Genomic DNA, 17590 nt, shown 5'->3' on the forward strand with positions numbered 1-17590 from the left:
TATTCGATCTGTAATTATTATTCGAAAAATAAAATACTATTCGAATTTTATCGAATTTATGAAGCCGTAGCCAGCCTAAATGCTTTGCTGGCCGTAAATGCAGTGAATCCCTGATAAATCCCAAGCACTAACTCGCAGTTATAATTAAATCCTCTGGGTGGCGCTGTGGTGCGTGTTTAACAAGTTGTTTGTATTTGATCACATAATGTCGTCGTCGTCTGCCTCGCGAAGTTTGGAATTAGACTACTAGTTGAAAATTATGTTACTAAATGATCTTACAGAAGGGAACTACTTTTGATCAAATGAATTAATTAATCTGAGTTATAATATCATCAACACAATGAGAAATCACATGAAATCCAAACAGCAGGCGACTGAGGAAAGACAGCTGTCCATCACTACGACTGCAGGTAAGCGCAGCTGTAGCGCGCGTGATCCGAGAGATGATAACTTATCTAATAGCAAAATTATTTTTTTTAGACATACTTCCCTTAAGTTTCATTGAGAGAGACAGGTTTAAGAACAGAAAACGCAAAGTGCTGTTAGAAACTTATAACACCGTGACCGTTTGTGTCTCTGAATCGTCTGTCAGTGCAGCGCGTTTTCTCACTCGAGCATAAATTGCTGGCGGCGCCCCTGCATGTGGACATTATTGTTTTTCTCAACATAAATGTGAAACAATATACACGATAATCATGCTGACTCGAGTATGTGTGTACGTTCTGTTCGATATCTGGCGCAGTCTGCTACTCTGCTTTATTAGGCGTTTTTTTTCCGCTCGCGCTGCTTGAGCTTAAATTCTTTTGTTATTTATATTTTGTTTACACATAGGCCAACTGTTTAATGTTTTCAACTAAAAGAGAACTTTAACATATATTGTAAGCTTGTTGTGTATTGCCTAATCGTAAGCTTGTTAAGAAATGGTGACAAAAACTTTTTGAAAAATGTACTTAAAAAATAACGTCTTTTTCGTTAAATGTCATTTAAATAGGCTAAACGAATATTCGAATATTCGATTTCTATGAGCCCGAATATTCGAATGCATTATTTTTGAAAAATGCCCATCCCTAGTCTGTACCTTACAGCTGTACATGTTGTTGTTTGATAAGTCATTCCACATCTTTAAAGCAATACTCTTTTTGGCATAAATGTTTTTGTGTTTGTTACTCTGGGACATTGTTTGGTTCTTGACTCTTTTGCATGTCTCTTAGGCCCCGACTCAAGCTCTAGCCGTAGGACCAAGGTCCTGGGCACCGGCCAGTGTTACACATGGAGTACAAGGAGATGGTAAGATACAGTGCCAGGGACATGCTTGTAGATAACAACATGGAGTACATAGAGTACAGTATTTGAACCTCTACTAAAAATTATGAGCTTAATTGCCTATATTGAAACTTTTAAAATATTGCTTTAATTATTTTTTTTTGAAAGTCTTTTTTTAAATAAACAGTATATTACAAAAACAATGAGGTCATGAGGTTAACAATGAGGAAATTTAAATTAGGGTGATGTCAAAATTGAAATCTAACATTGGTTGAATTACACTAATTACATCTAATAACTAAAAAAAAACATGATATTGACACTAGCTGTGTTTCCATCCAAAGTTGCAAATTTAACTTGTGCGCAAAATTGGAATATATATCGCATAAAACATTTGCAAATAAAGCACCATTTCCATCCAGTTAGCCGAAGAGAACAAAATCGTCTCTTCCTGATAAACTGTTGCTAAATATCACTTAGGAGAAGACACTGTATATTAGCAGTAGGAAAAGCTACTGTATTTAATAAATTACTTGCGCCTCAGAAGGCAGATGAAGTTATCTTGCTTTCGGAGGCGGATGTCTGCTGTTTGGGAACACAGTCATGCAAGAAAGTTCTGGGAGGTAATTATACTGAACCACTTTGATGACAGACTTTGCTCAGGCATTTCAGAACAGCTAATCTGCTGCTTTGTCCAGATATGTTGTCCCATCTCAGTCACATGTAGGCATGGTACAGTATCAAATTTTTATGTTGCGATAATTGCTGAAGTTTTTATCACGGTACATGTTATTATCACAATATTGAAATAAGTTGCAAAAAAAGTGTTGTCATAGTGTAACAGGTTTAATAACTTTTTCTTATAACAAAAAGAACTCTATAATTTGTATGTATTGCGTTATTGTATTTAAATGTTCAAAGTAAACAAATGTTTCAAACAGATTAAAGTGCAAAAGATTTATAAAGAACAAAAGGTAACACTTTATAATAAGGTCTCATTATTTAACGTTATTTAGATTAAGAATGAGCTATAGCTACATTTGTTACAGAAGGTATTTTTCTCTGTTAATGTTATAAAATAGTTTGAAAATAAATAGCCTATTAAGTCTTAAAGGTACAATATGTAGGAATTTTGTAATAAAATATCCAAAAATCACTTGCACAGTGTGATATGTTTCCTGCAGTTGTGTACTTACAATATCCCAAAAGTCTCCAAAGATTTTTTATTTCAGAGAAATTTCAATTTTAAATAAGTGGCCGTCCCGGAAAAAAATGTCGCTTGTCAATGACGCAATATCCGCGCTTTCCTCGGTTTCCGTAACCATGGCGACAGACGTGGACAACTGCATAGTGCGTAACGTTTAGCTGCACGCTGTTGTTGCTTGGCGTTTTCGAGATGCCGAGAGCTCCACGTCCGCGACTAACTTGGAGGAGCAACACCGCTCTTGCATATACTTTATTAGACAGGTGAGCAAATGTACATAAAACAAAAGGATGTATCTGTGTTTCCTTGCAACACATGCAACTTTCAATAATATCACTTATAAACAATGCGAGATGCATAGGCTTATATGACGTGACAGATCAATCATTATGCATATGTTGATTCACCTCAAAAACTATCAAGTGATCGTTTTGCTGATGAAAATTCAGTTATATTGCGCTTTGTACTTTGGTAATGCTTTTTATCACTTGTGTTTTGACCGAGATTATGGCAGTGCAATTAAATACAATCGGATATGTGTTGTTAAACAATATTTAGCCATTACTTGCAAATGTTCGTTCAAATTTACTTTGAGTACGATTGGTTTGAACACGTAAAACAACACGGCATTAACGATAAACACGTAAAACTGCGCAGCATTAACCCAACAAATCATTTGACAAATAGCTGTAACTAGGGGTGGAACGGTACACAGAAGTCACGGTTCGGTTCATACCTCGGTTCAGACATCACGGTTCGGTACGATTTCGGTACAATGGAGGGAAAAGCAAAACAAAAATGCAGAAGGCATTGTATTTTTTAAATAAGTTTTATTATATAAAGGCATAGAACCAGTTTATTTGTAGTGCACTGACAATAGTTTTATATAATTAGTTTATTAATTAAATTAATGAAAAGACCTTGCGATATGTTTGGTAATTGTACCTGAATTAATTTAAAATTAATTTGCTATATTTCAGATCAATATATTTGTTTTCCTTAATTTTAATTAACATTATTAATTAACAATGTAACATTATTCTCATCTGAATTATAAATAATTGATTTCTGTTAAAATAATACTACCATTAAAAACACATTCGATTTTCTTTTTTAATCGATGTAGAATGTGTAAGGTTAGTGCTCCGAGGACAGGAAATGAAAACCAATGCAATATGATGAATGTCCAAAAGATGGGACCCACAGACTGTTTTGAAATGGAGTCGGATAAATATGTTTTTCTTTTAAAACAGTGTGTGTGTGTGTGTGTGTGTGATTTTGGTTGAGTGACAGTTGTAGGTTACAGTTTGACAAGAGTTTACAGTGTGCACAATGTTGTGTTTTATTGCGAGTGTACACAAATATAAGTAAACACTTTGCAGGTTTAATGATCTGTATGAACAAAATTACGGAGTATGTTTTTTTTTATGTTTCCACTGTTCGGTCGCGCGCCTCTCTCTCTCTCTCTCTCTCTCTCTCTCTCTCTTTTTCTCTCTCTCTCTCTCTCTCTCTCTCTCTCTCTCTCTCTCTCTCTCTCTCTCTTTTTTCTCTCTCTCTCTCTCTCTCTCTCTCTCTCTCTCTCTCTCTCTCTCTCTCTCTCTCTCTCTCTCTCTCTCTCTCTCTCTCTGTCTCACACACACACACACAGTTCGATCTCGCCTCTCTCTCTCTCGCGCACACACACACACACACACACACACACACACACACACACACACACACACACACACACACACACACACAGACACAGTCCAGCATTGCAATCTTGACATCGCAGCCTTCATTATGCGGTCACACCAAACACGAATAGAGCGTCAAATTCGCGTCTAGTTCGACGCTAGTCCAAATCGAATAGGACGCGCGTATAAAGCCAACGTTTGAAGTGAACGCGCGTTCAGAGCTAAGCCGATGGTACAGATTATGTGTCCCTAAAGAACCCGCGTATCTAACGGTAGTTCCGCATTACATTAATTAATTTGCACGCGAGTTTTATTTGTTTTTACCCCGTGTATTCTCCGTGTAAATTCGTGCACCGAACCGTGACGCCCGTACCGTTTCGGTTCGATACGAATACATGTACCGTTCCACCCCTAGCTGTAACAGGATAATATAGCATAACATTTCGCGTTCCTTGCAGTTAATTCATTATGGTGACATAAAATATTGCGATCAGACGTACAGGTAATACAAAAACAAATAAAGTACCTCATCCGTGATCATGATCCATTAATTCCATAACATCTCTGGATGGTGAAAACGACATCTCCCATCGTTCAACTCTCCCTCATAGCGTCACCAAGCTTGTTTACATCAGAGTGCACACAGGCCTCTTTGACGCAACATACAGCGGTGTTGTGGATTTTAATCGGTTGATGGGGAAAGTTTTCTTAATGCATTCTAAAAATTTTAATAATTCGTAATAAATAATTATTCTCGGTATTTTGAAGTGCCCTCAATAACAATATTGTGCGTATTCATTATCGTGTTTTATCGTATTACCGTATATCGGCACGTCTAGTCATGTCTTTTTTGATGCGCTTCGAGGAATTGATTCGGTAAATGTGTTTCCATCGTAGTTTTTCAGATAAAGTTTTTATGCATTTTTAGAATTCATGTGCATTTTGCCGTTTTCAATTTCCATCCAGCGTTTTTTTTTTATGCGATACCTCAAAATGCGCATACAAATAGGTCGATGGCAACAGCTGCTGCCATTTACTTACTCTTACATTTTCAATGAGACATTCTTTCTTCTTTGGAACATAAACAAGCATTTAAAAAAAAATTATATTAAAATTATTAATTAACAATTAAAAAATCGGGACTAACGTCTTCAAGTATCAAAGGGATGCAGAATTAATATAAAAGTAAAACATGTACAAGTCGAATGTACTACTTTTATAATACTTCAGTGACTCTTTTGCGTCTTACCCTTGAAGCTATACATAAATTGTGTGTGGAACAGATTAAAAAAATTTAGTATGTAAATAACAGCAGGATTTACTTATTGGATAAACCATTTCTTTAAAGAAAATAATTTACATAATATAAATGAATGTGAGGAATATTAAGAAATATAAAGTTATAATTGTTGAAGTCCAAAATGTCAGTTTGTTATTTTTGAAACATTGCTCTTCACAGGTGGAAAGGGATCAAACCAACAGTCGCCATTCTCTCGCGAGGAATTTCCCACCCTGCAGGCGGCTGGAGACCAGGACAAAGCTGGCAAAGAACAGGCCACTGCAGATCAGTGGTATGGGCCAGGACCAAGCCTCCGCCCCCAGAGTAAGCATGAGTGCCCTGTTCTCCTTTCTGTAACTGTTGTGGTGATTTGTCTTGGAGCGTGTGGTATTATATCTGTTAAATTCTAATGCTTCTGATTCTTGTTGGTTCACACATTCAGCGGACTCTAAATAAACTATTTTTTGTTCTAGACGTAACAAGTTGGCGGGATGGTGGGGGCCGGGCATTGGCACCCACCCTGGCTGGGGAGGCAGTTGCGGAGGGCGGTGCTGGGGGAAATATGGTGATGGAGGGTGCTGCTGGGGCCCCTCCCATCCCACAGCAGAATGCATCCTCTCATGGGCTGCCTAGAGCTCCCTCAACCAGCAACCCCGCACTTCCCCTCCCCCAGCCACCTATTGGCCCGCAATTCCAGGCTTACAGAGGGATCATACCTCCCTTCGTAAGTGTGAACATTTTCATCTTGGCTCATCTCTAGAGAATGACAAAATGTCTAAAATGTTTTATTCATTTGTTCAGTGCATTCATAGCTTTTCTGTTCTCTCTGCATCTTTATCTCTAGATGTATCCACCATACTTGCCCTTTCCACCCCCCTATGGCCCACAGGGACCTTACAGGTACCCACCCCCAAACGAGGCCCCTAGGTAAGATGATTTGCGAGTAGATTATTTCTAACTGAGTAGAAATACTACTAATATTCATTTCCACTGTTATCTAGTTGACTTCCTTAACCCTCTTCTGACTTCTTTCCAGGTTTTCTCGTTCCCAGGGTGGAGTAGGGCCAGATGGGCGGCCACCTGGAGGCCCCCGGGGTGAAGTGGTAAAACGCCCATCCATCCTCAAACAGGATGACCTGAAGGAGCTGGATGAGCTGGACCATGATGGAGATGAGGGCTGGGCTGGTAAGAGCAAAGCTTTCAGTTCATCTGACATATTAAGAGTGTAGAAAATTCTTTTGATTTATGTTATATATTGCATAATTGGGTAACTTTATGAAATAGGTAACTTGCATACAAGGAGACAGTGTTTCTTGTGATGGTTTAATAAATGACAGTTGCAGAATATTTGGAAAAAAAATTTTTTAAAAAGTTAAACACGGAAATTTATTTGTCTTTTTCAGTATTGATTTGGAGGTACAGCATATAACTACAGTGTCACAACCTTTTCTTGATGATTTTCTTTGTTCTCAGGAGCCCAGGAGGAAATTGACTATTCTGCAAAGTTGAAGTTCAGCGATGATGAAGGAGAGGATGATGGGGAAGAAGAACGGACTGAACACAAAAATGGAACCCGGTAAACATTTCCGAAATGTTTTCTTATTGGTTGATTACTTTAACTGTTCTTTTTGCTCACTGAAGTCCTTTTTGGATACTTTATATTCTGCTGCAACAGGGAGTCAAGGGAGCAGCAGAGATCCCAAGATGGACCTGCACCAGTTTCACGTTCCCGGGCATCCGACAGTGGAGGGGATTCGCGCCGCACCCCTCCTTCCAGTGCTGAAGATGGCTCCGCATCCCCCTCCAGTAAGCCAGGCTGGGCTGAGGAGAGTGGAAGCAGCTGGAACAGCCAAGCAAATGCAGGATCTTATCAGGTATGAAACCCATCTCCCCATCCAGGTGCAAGCCTTCAGTGGTACCACTAGAGCTGGGCGATTTTTCCCCCCCCCTAAAAAAAATCAGATTTTTTTTTTATTTATAAAAAACTCGATTTTTTTTTTTTTTTTTTAAATCAAGTAGAATTTCTATAACTCTGTGTGTGGAACTGATAATCACTCTTTTGTGTGTTAAACACAATCTACCTAATACAGACAACTTCATTATAAAGAAAAACAACAAATCCAAAAAATATATGATCATAATCTGACAAAAAATGCTATTATAAACTAGATTAGTGGATAATTCAGCAGTCAAATTTAGTCTAGAAAAATCACAAGTGCACAATAATTGTATAAAATCTGAACATTTAGTGAAAAAAACATTTAGTGAGGAACAAATAAGAGCACTAAATCTGGTAAAATGTTACACATTGCTCTTTGTATTGTTGTAAAATACATTCATGAAAAACAAGATAACAAAAAACAAAAAGATCAATTATTATATAGCCTAGTCTACTATAAAATTGAGACATGTTTTAAATGTATAGCACAGCTGTTTAATGAGGCAGCAACATATGATAGATAGGACGGAACAAGAAAGGCTATTAATAATCTTTCATTGCGCAAAAGTATTATGATATGAAAGGCTCCAATACAGTGCGGCACAAAGCGCTTATGTGCATCCCGAGCGCAGAATGATGCGCTTGAAGCAACACGGAGTCACAGCGCGTCGAGCCCGCATTGAAACGTTCAAAGCACAAAGGAAATACATATTGATGCGTAGTGTATTATACAGTATCTATCTATACAATCGTTTATTGAGCCTTTTCTTTTAACAGTTTTAAATTTCAGTTTCTGTGCGCGTGAAGAACAATTATAGTGCTCTGACTCAACTCTAGTGTTGTGATCTAACAGACACCCGGTAGAAAATTACATGATTTAGTCACAGCAATAAGGTCCAGCAATATAAAGTTGTTTTATGCGAAACCATAGACCTTTATCTACAGATCAAGTATAATAATAATAACATTGAATCATCCTAGAGAGCGTTTCATCGCGTTGACTACGTCGTACCCGAACTGCGCCCCAGGGAGCGTGCTACGGAAACACTGAAGGAAGATTTGGCGAATGCAAAATGTATGTACGCTATACTGAAGAGGGGGAGAAAAAAAATCTAAAAAATCGATTTTTTGAAAATATGAATCGATTTAACCTACCAACTCGATTTTTAAATCAAATCGATTTTTTTCCCAGCCCTAGGTACCACTGGCATTTGCCAAATAATGTGCAGTCACTGTGAGGACAGGAACATGCTTGTGGTGTTTCCTGGATGACTCACTGATTGATACGTGTACCCCTATGCAGAGGCGTAGGTCTGGACTAGGTGGTCCAAGGGAGGAGCCCTCCCTCCCACCAGGTCCAATTCTTGGACAAGGGCCCTACTCCTCCTACCACCAGGTACATGGGGAAGGAGTCCAAGAAATAGGACGGACGTGACATCAAGCTCTAACAAAAGCATGTTGGTGTTAATGACGATGGTGGTTAAATTGGTGAACTTTAATTACTAACCCACTTTCTGTCAACAGGACCGGCCTTCTAACCAGTCGCCAATCTCCGGCCCCATCCTAGCCCCCCAGAAGCCCAACGGTGCCCAGGCACAGCAGCAGGTGGGGGCGATGCCTGGTGGGCCGACCCCTCCTCCCTCCAACGCCCTGCACCCCCAGCAACAGGGTGAGGATGAGGATGAGACATGGCGGCAACGAAGGAAGCAGTCGTCAACTGAGATCTCTGCTGCAGTAGAGCGTGCCCGTCGTCGGCGTGAAGAGGAGGAACGGAGAATGCAGGAGGAGCGCCGTGCTGCCTGTGCTGAGAAGCTCAAAAGACTTGATGAAAAACAGCAGCAGCAACAGACAATGAAACCCAGCAGCCCCAGTGACGCTCCAGCCAACAGCCCTAGTCCTTCCTTGTCTGCGCCTGCCTCGTCTCCTAATGCCAGTCAGCCATCGTCACCCTGTGTGGACACTGAAGAACCTCCTCTGTCATCCGTTCAGGGAAGCGGTACAACATTGGGACTGAATATTAATAACAGACAGAGGGCTGGCAGCAACAGCAGCCATGACTCCAACACTGGTTAGTTTTCATTAAATAGTACATTTCCTCATCTTTTCTTGATGAATGTTTGTTGTAGAAAATGAGCAAACCATTTCAGTATGTGTTTCCTCTTCTTTCAGAGTCCCAGCAGCCTCAAGCCACCCAGCATCCACAATCCCTGGATGTCCCAGTGCCTGGAGATGCCAAGGAGGAACCTGCGGTGGGCGGGCCACACATCCGTGGCCCTAGAGGTGGAGATGACTCTGTGAAGTTGGTTGAAAGTGTTGGTGGAACAGGACGGCAGGGAAGTGGTCCACCTGGGCAGGGCTTTTCCAAGTATCAAAAATCTCTTCCTCCTCGTTTTCAGAGGCAACAACAGGTTTGTTTTGTCCTGCATGTTTTGTCTTTAAATATGGAAAAAGTCATATCCATTATATACAATGTTTATAATCGCAATGACTCACAGTTTCAGTGAATGTATTATACTAGGGATGTCAATTTACACAAATTTCCATGATCGATCGTCTTGTAAATTAACGATCAATTAATTGATTAATCGTTATTTAGCCTTAATACTGCATTATGTGTCTACTGCAGTGCCATATAGCCAACAGCGGGACAGGGTCTGCGAATGCTGCTCAAAACACCATGTTCCTCACCAAACGCATGCAAAGGGTTTTTAGTCTAAATAAAGGGCTAGTAGGATTGTAAAATGAGTCGATGTGATTTGATCATGTAATTAAATTACTTAGTTGTATTAGTCGTTATATTTGATTATTAAATGTCACCAATGCTGCCTCAGATGCGTGCTGGTCAGAATGTGTAACATGCTCCTGTTGTGGACATGCTCCACGGCAAATTATTAAAATAGTGTTATCATGTTATGTAACATGACAGTCCCAATCATAGTTATTATTAGTCGTGCATTGATGTTTGAGCTGAGCGTGCTGAAGCGCTGAATGAAACTGAAGAGCTTTGCTAGCGGGTTATTGAACTCAATGAAAACGCGTCCTAAATGAGATTAATCAGATACATACAAAATAATAAACATAATACTACAAATTATATCTGCACAAAATTGCTATTCAGAATGTGTGACTCGTGTTGGAAACAAGGCAACTAAACTCAAATAATTCACAACGTTTTATTACAATATTGTTCTTTTTTTATAATGTTATGTAATATGACAATCCCAATCATAGTTATTATTAGTCGTGCATTGCTGTTTAAACTGCAAGCACTAAAGCTGAAACCGACCACCGACGCGTTTTACTACCGTGTTAATTCTTAACCAAATGCATCCTATATGAGATCAATCAGATATAGGCCTACACAAAATAAACATAATATTACACTTACATTTGCACAAAACAACAAGGGTGCAAAGACTGTGAACTGTGAAGTACTTAATTGCAGAGTTAGACCGTTAAACAGTTTTTCACCATTGCTGTGTTCATGATTTTTTGGGCGGGGCTAAAACAGGGCTCTGACGCCCTGGAGCCACTGAGGTTGGCCCCTCCCCTAACAATATAACTAGAGCACATTCGCATCAGTTCGCCATTCAATCGCGAGGTACTATTAGATACTACAGCCTACAGTTTGCTAGCTAGCTATACCTTCATCACGGAAATGCATATTAACTGGATGCCATCACTTACAAAACAGATCGGTGTCCTTATTTAAATTTCCCAAAAACTATCATATCAAGAAGAGGTGGATTAATTTTTGTGAAGAGCCACCTTGATGGAGAGCTGAGGATCACTACTAACAACCGCCTCTGTAGTGATAATTTTAGACAGGATAGTTTTATAAACTTTCATCGGAGACAACTGGGATTCACTGATAATCCGCTGTTACTAGTGAATGGGGCCGAACTGACTCTCTCCCGCCTCTGCCTTCATCCTCCCTTTGGCTGGATGGCTAATAACACATTTTTCTGTGGTGTGACAAACTCAGAACACATACTTAAATTTGACTTTACAGGGACTTTAAAGTAAAATGGTCCAAAACATAACTCCGTCGCTTAATTTTTCCTTGTGTCTGCTTTGTGTTTCGCGGTTGGGCAGCACGCATGCGCATGACATTGCTTAATCGACGATCGATAAGTTTTGATTAAATTATTATCAACAATTAATCGATCGTCAATTAATCATTAGCATCCTTATATTATACACGTGCCAGAATCTGCTTGACCTGTTTTAATCCCCATCAGACTGAGTCCGCTTTTCCATAGTTCATAGTACCGGAGTATAAAAATCTCAGCTTTTAGTGTATTAAAGATAAAATATCTTTAACACAATAAAAGCTGAGTTTCTTTATACTCAGGGACTAAGGTTAAAGTCTAACAAACATTAAAAAACGTTCAATAAAAAACATGGCTTATATCATTTGTGGGCAGGAGCAACTTCTCAAACAGCAGCAGCAGTGGCAGCAGCAGCAGCAACATAACCAGGTTGCCCAAAATCAGCTTCAGTCCCAATCTCAGAATCAGCAGGGCCCCTCTCCAGGTACCACACCACAGTCTGGGCCTAAACAGCCAACCCTTTACCCCCCTGGCTCAATGGGGCGCCCTCCACCTCTGACTATGAATTTTGATCCCCGCTGGATGATGATGCCATACATGGACCCCCGAATGATGCAGGGACGTCCCCCACCCATGGACTACTACCCTCCCAGCATGCATCCTTCTGGTTAGTAAAAAAAAACAGATAAACTGAATATTAGACAGATGTCTTGTTGTCCAGGGATGATAAGGGCTTTTGTGTTTCAGGGTTGATAAGTCGAGAACGTTCTGATTCAGGTGGCTCTGGGTCAGATCCGTTTGATAGACAGCAGCATAGCGGAGCCCCTCATCCTCATCGTGGCACACCACCCATGGATCCCAAACTGGCTTGGGGACCGGAAGTTTTTCCTGGGGGTACTGAGGGTCGAGGTCTAACCTCCCCTTTACGGCAGAAAGCTGTCGAGGAAGAGGAGGCTGGCAAAGGTCAAAGGTAACAAGACGCCATTTCAAACATTTTTATATTAAAATACAAAGTAATTGCTTTAAACTAAACGGCTTGAGTTAAAATTCTTTATTCCTGAATTTTAATGCTGAATATATTTGTAAACTGTTCATTTATAGCATATTGTTAGACTTTTCTTTACTTTTTTATAAGCATGACATGTTTTTCTTTTCTAAATGTTTCTAGAAGTGACACTCCTCCAGTGCGTATGCGAGAAGGAGGAACGGCTTCCATTCAGGCGCCTGGTGTGGCTCCCAGCTCTCCATCGGGCTCATCCAACCAAACCCCACCACCTCTGGGGATTCAAGTTGGGGGCCAGGGTGCTAGCCACCATACCCATCATCAGCCCTTTATGGGTGGGCGAGGAGGTTACAGTAGCTACCCTGACAGTGGATCCAGAATGGGCCCCCTCCTGCAGCAAAGGGCCAACAGTGGAGGGACACTGCATGGTTTTGGCCATCAGGAGAGTAGTCAACAGAGCCAAATCTGGGGGACTCCTCATCCCCATTATGACCGTAATGGCCGTTCTGATCACTCTGCCTTGGAGGCCAATTCACATCTACAACACCATGGTCCTCCCACTCATCCTCCTCATTTCACTCTTCATCCTCATAAGCAAGAGAATGGCAGGGAGCGAGAAAAAGTGGGGGAGCCAAAAAAGAGTGACCCTTCACCTCCACTACATCAGCCGTCCCTCTCCTCTTCCTGTTCATCGTCATCATCATCATCTTCCTCAGCTAGAGAAGATGGCAGTGGAAAACAGTCCCTACATAATCAAGTCACTCCACAGCATGAGCATGATACTGGATCTGCTCATGCTCCAGGAAGGAAACAAGAGAAGATGGGAAATGCACATAATCAGCCCCAACAGCATTCTGTGCAGCACCATCATCCTAAACCCAACCCTCGCATTCGGGAGCACAAAACTGAGACACACTGGGGCCCGAGGCCTGGTAGCAGTAGCGTGAGTGGGGGCTCAACCCATAACAGGAAGGCTGGCTCTGGAATGAGTGGAAATACTGAAGAACCCGCAAATCAGGGGACTGAGAACAAATGCTTTACTCAATCAGATGGCATCACAGTCAAGCGGGCAGGTCCTATTAAGAGACCAGTGCTTAAAGAGATGAAAAGAGAGGGTGGTGAAGGAGGAGGAGAAAAGACCACTGGAGGCTCTGGTAAAGATAAAGAACAAGATGCTAGCCAGACAACAACCAAACAAGAACCAGCATCTGGGGCTCAAGCCTCCTCAGCACCCAGTGGGAAAGATGATGCAGTCTCATCAAATAAATCCAGAACTGGTGGAAAGGAGCGAGGTAACACTGGGGGTACAGGTAAAGGATCTAAAAACGGAGAAAGCTCCATTCAGAATTCTGGCTATTCAGCTCCTCAATCCAGGAGGGAACGAGAGCTTTCTTCTGAAAGAGGAAGCACAACTTACCATGCATCCTCATCCAGAGGTAGCCGATCCAACCGTGGCCGAGGAGAGTTCTTTGGCCGAGGCCGAGGCTACAGGGGCACTTACACTGGCAGTGCAGGTGGAGGTAGCCGTGGGAAAGCAGGTGGCAGAAGCAGCAAGGACTATAGGTCAGCAACCAACAGTGGCTATCACCATGCACCTTCTAATCAAGAATACAAGCGGGAGGCATCATCTGGCAGTGGTAGGCACGGACATGGGGGCTCTCAGACAAATCCGGGACGTGCTAGGAACCGAAGTGAGACTCGAAGTGAAGGCTCTGAATATGAAGAGGTGCCAAAGAGGAGGAGACAACGGGGATCTGAAACAGGCAGCGAGAGTGCTGGTAGTGACCTTGCTCACTCTGACAAGGAAGACCGCAAGCTGAACATCAAGACTGGCACACGAGGAGAGAACTCTACAACAGGCCCTTCTTCAGCTCCAATCAGAAACTCCCAGACTAGAGTGTTCACTCCAAGGGGAGTGCCATCAAGACGTGGTAGAGGTGGAGGTGGTGCTGGAGGGGGTCTCCATAGAAGTGGAGGCACTGCTGGAGTGTCTGGTGGACATAGATCTGGACCTGCCTCTGCTTCTCATGGCTGGTCTACAAAATCTGCAACTGTGCGAAAGCAGCATACATCCTCACAGCCATCCCCTCCTAAAGATTCAGGCCGTGGAATGAATGGTGACAAGAAGAAAGCTGCAGACCTGAATCAATCTCAGAGTCAAAGTGCAAATCCCTCCGCACCTAATCCCTCTGTGCCTACAGCTATCCAACAAGGGTCCACTGAGAATGGAAGTGTTGGAGCCCCTCTGCCCTCAAGTAATGTCCCTTCAAATTCCACTGGTGCTCCTAACCAGACTCTTCCTCAGTCTACCCCAGATGGACGAAGTTTCCCTAACAGGGGATTTGAGCGGCCCCCTCGTCGTAGGCGCAACGGACGATCCCAGCATCAGCAGGACAAGCCTCCCAGATTCCGCAGACTTAAGCAAGAGCGAGAGAATGCAGCCCGTATAAATGGAAGCAGTGGAATTGAAGTCATAGCTGGACAACAGCAGCACGCTGCTTCACCGTTGCAGAATTCCCTGCAAGAAACCAACAGCACTCCCAATGCCTCTGCCCCAGCTGTTGCAAATGCAAACCACAGTGTGTCTGCAACTTCTAACAATAATAATAATAGCAGCAACCTTGGGGGTGGAAATCAAAATTTCAATAGTCACCACCACCACCACCATCACTACCAGGGGAACTCCCAGTCACACCCTCAGCACCATCACAACCATAACCCAGCTGGGGGCGCCAAATCTCCCGACGTCTCTAACCAGAACTCTGACCAGGCAAATGAGGAATGGGAAACCGCCTCAGAAAGCAGTGATTTCACAGAGTTTCGAGAAAGAGAGGGTGGAGGAGGAGGTAAATCTTATTCTTCGCATCATCACCATCACCACCATCACCACCCATCAGGGAGAGGTGGTGGAGGCAACAGCGGTGGTGGCGAGAGAGAGATGACGGCTAAAGAATTGGCCACCAGCAAGAGAAGCTTTTCCAGTCAGCGCCCTGGAATGGAGAGGCAGAACAGAAGGGTGAATACCGGTGGTGGTGGTGGTGGAGGAAGAGGCCCCAGGGGTCCCCCCGGTGCTGGTGGGGCAATGGGTGGAGCTGGTGCTGGCGGGGGCAATCGTGGTGAGAGGCGTGGAAACTGGCCCTCTCCTAAGAACAGGAAGTGATGTTTTGTTTTTTTTTGGAAATGTTTAAAATGCATCCCTCTATCTTTGGCCACTCTTTTCTGTAAAACCTCTACCCCCTTAACATAACACTTTATTATTGTAAAAGATTAGTTACCCAGACCATGTACACATTATAGATCTTTTGGTTTATAGCTTTTTGTCCCTTAATTGGAAATTCACACTCTGGTGTCCTTTCACACTCCCACAGATCCTAAACTACTCTTGAGATTTTACATACTACACCCCATTTTAATGGAAGTATTTCCTGACTGAAAATGCATTCAACCACATGACCCATTTATGTTTGCATATACAAGCACAATATTACATCAACCTGACAAAAATGTGCTTAGTTAATGTATGCTGGGCACGTTTCATATATTTATGTAAGAACTGTGGCTTGAAGTATATATGAAAGCTAAGGTTGATATTATGTACTTGTGTATTCACATCACATGTTGGATTTTGGAAGTTGCTCTTTTAATGAGAACAAATGTATCATAGATTTGTTTTTCCCCTCATTGTGTTTTGAATTTCTCCCTATGTTCATTTTCCATTTCAACCTCTCTTTAAAGGTGAGGATATATCTTTTTTTCTTCTGCAAAGCAGGTCATTAAAATGTATTTTTAAATAGAATCCCCTTCATTTTTGGTTCAATCTTGCATACTAATGTGCTTGCCCCACTAAGTATTACACCACAGCTCACTTTTTTTTTCTTTTTTTTTTTTGGGAATATCACTCATGCCCACTTTTTCAGAACAGCATGGTGTATTATTTTTTTTTCCTTATGTTAAATTCACAGGCCTTCTCTGCTCATTGCTTTGGGTTTTCAAATAGTTTCATTAGTGGTTTTGGCCTCGGCATGGAATTGTAGACTATTAGTGCACATTATACATGTTTATATCGTTGGACAGTGATCTTAAATGAAGGTCCTTCAAAAGTTCCTCTTCATGATCACATTGTTTTAAGGCCGTTTCTGTTGTGAGCAAACCAAATGACTCTTAGCCTAAGTGTCAGATCCTCATTAAATATTAGATTTTTTTTTGATTTTTTTTTTTTTGAGAACATGCGTTACAGATTTTCTTGTGTCTTGCACTTATGTTAAGCCAGTAAACTCCTAAAATCTCCTTTAGATTAAAGATAGTTTTTTTTTGTTTTGTTTTTCTCCAAATGATTAGCTGTATATTGGGCATCTTATTTGACTAGGTGTCATACTGCAGTTCCAGGTTATTGAACATGAAAAGTATTGTGCTATTGTTATATTCACTTACCAGTTCTTGGGCGTGTAGATAATCGCTCTTTGACCACCCTCTGCATTGTAAATTCCCTCATTTTTTTTTATTTTTTTAAACAAAAGAAACTTACACAAGCTCTTCCTCCTGTGTGTATTTCCAAAGTCCCTCAAAACATGTATCAGAACATGAGCAAATGTCTTGCTCACATCCTCGGACTGATCTTCTATATACAAGTCATCTCATTGAGACACAAGTCAATGCCAAGGAGTCTGTGGCCCTTTTTTGAGTAGTGTTACAAAAAAATTTAAATAAGACATTGGTTCAATGTGCAATATGCCTGACGTCAAACAAAACCTACCCATCCAGGGAGCCTGAGCCCAGGTTAACAAGAAACCACAAATGCTTGACGTCTAAATGAAACGGATCAAAGCATTGTTCCCTCCTCATTTTGACCAGCATCTGTATCCTAATGGTGTAAGTTGGGGTTTGTTTGTTTTCTGGGAATGCCTTGGTCTAATGAATAGCTTTGAAATATGTAGGGCTTTTGAATGAAATGTTTGTGTGAGTAGGGCATTTAAAAAGTATGTGTGAATTTATATCTGATCTCTACATGTAATGTGCTTTTTTGAGGATAGAACACTTTGTGAAAGGCGAACATAAGTCCCAATTGCCCACTTTTTCTGACACTATTAGGATGTTTATTTTATCTAGGATATTTTCATTATATACATTGTGTGTATATGTTAATCCAAATGAAGTGCAGTGAAAAAAAAGTT

The 17590-nt window shown here is 41.3% G+C and overlaps 1 protein-coding gene across 2 annotated transcripts in view; it reads left to right on the plus strand.

Moving 5' to 3' along the window:
• The window catches only part of prrc2a (proline-rich coiled-coil 2A), a 29343-nt gene extending 13041 nt beyond the window's left edge, over positions 1 to 16302 (plus strand). For both annotated transcript variants that reach the window (XM_056254503.1, XM_056254502.1), the window contains exons 5-16: positions 1212 to 1287; positions 5606 to 5749; positions 5899 to 6149; positions 6270 to 6352; positions 6462 to 6610; positions 6899 to 7001; positions 7101 to 7299; positions 8889 to 9432; positions 9534 to 9772; positions 11792 to 12083; positions 12164 to 12386; positions 12585 to 16302. In XM_056254503.1, the coding sequence (XP_056110478.1) occupies positions 1212 to 1287; positions 5606 to 5749; positions 5899 to 6149; positions 6270 to 6352; positions 6462 to 6610; positions 6899 to 7001; positions 7101 to 7299; positions 8889 to 9432; positions 9534 to 9772; positions 11792 to 12083; positions 12164 to 12386; positions 12585 to 15579 (5298 nt within the window). In that variant the 3' untranslated portion in view covers positions 15580 to 16302. The remainder of the gene's footprint in view (positions 1 to 1211; positions 1288 to 5605; positions 5750 to 5898; positions 6150 to 6269; positions 6353 to 6461; positions 6611 to 6898; positions 7002 to 7100; positions 7300 to 8888; positions 9433 to 9533; positions 9773 to 11791; positions 12084 to 12163; positions 12387 to 12584) is intronic.
• Positions 16303 to 17590: the final 1288 nt, after the last annotated feature.

Source organism: Rhinichthys klamathensis, unplaced genomic scaffold, assembly GCF_029890125.1.
Source record: "Rhinichthys klamathensis goyatoka isolate OS25496 unplaced genomic scaffold, OSU_Roscu_1.1 h1tg000111l_1, whole genome shotgun sequence".
In the NCBI taxonomy this organism is placed as follows: Eukaryota; Metazoa; Chordata; class Actinopteri; order Cypriniformes; family Leuciscidae; genus Rhinichthys; species Rhinichthys klamathensis.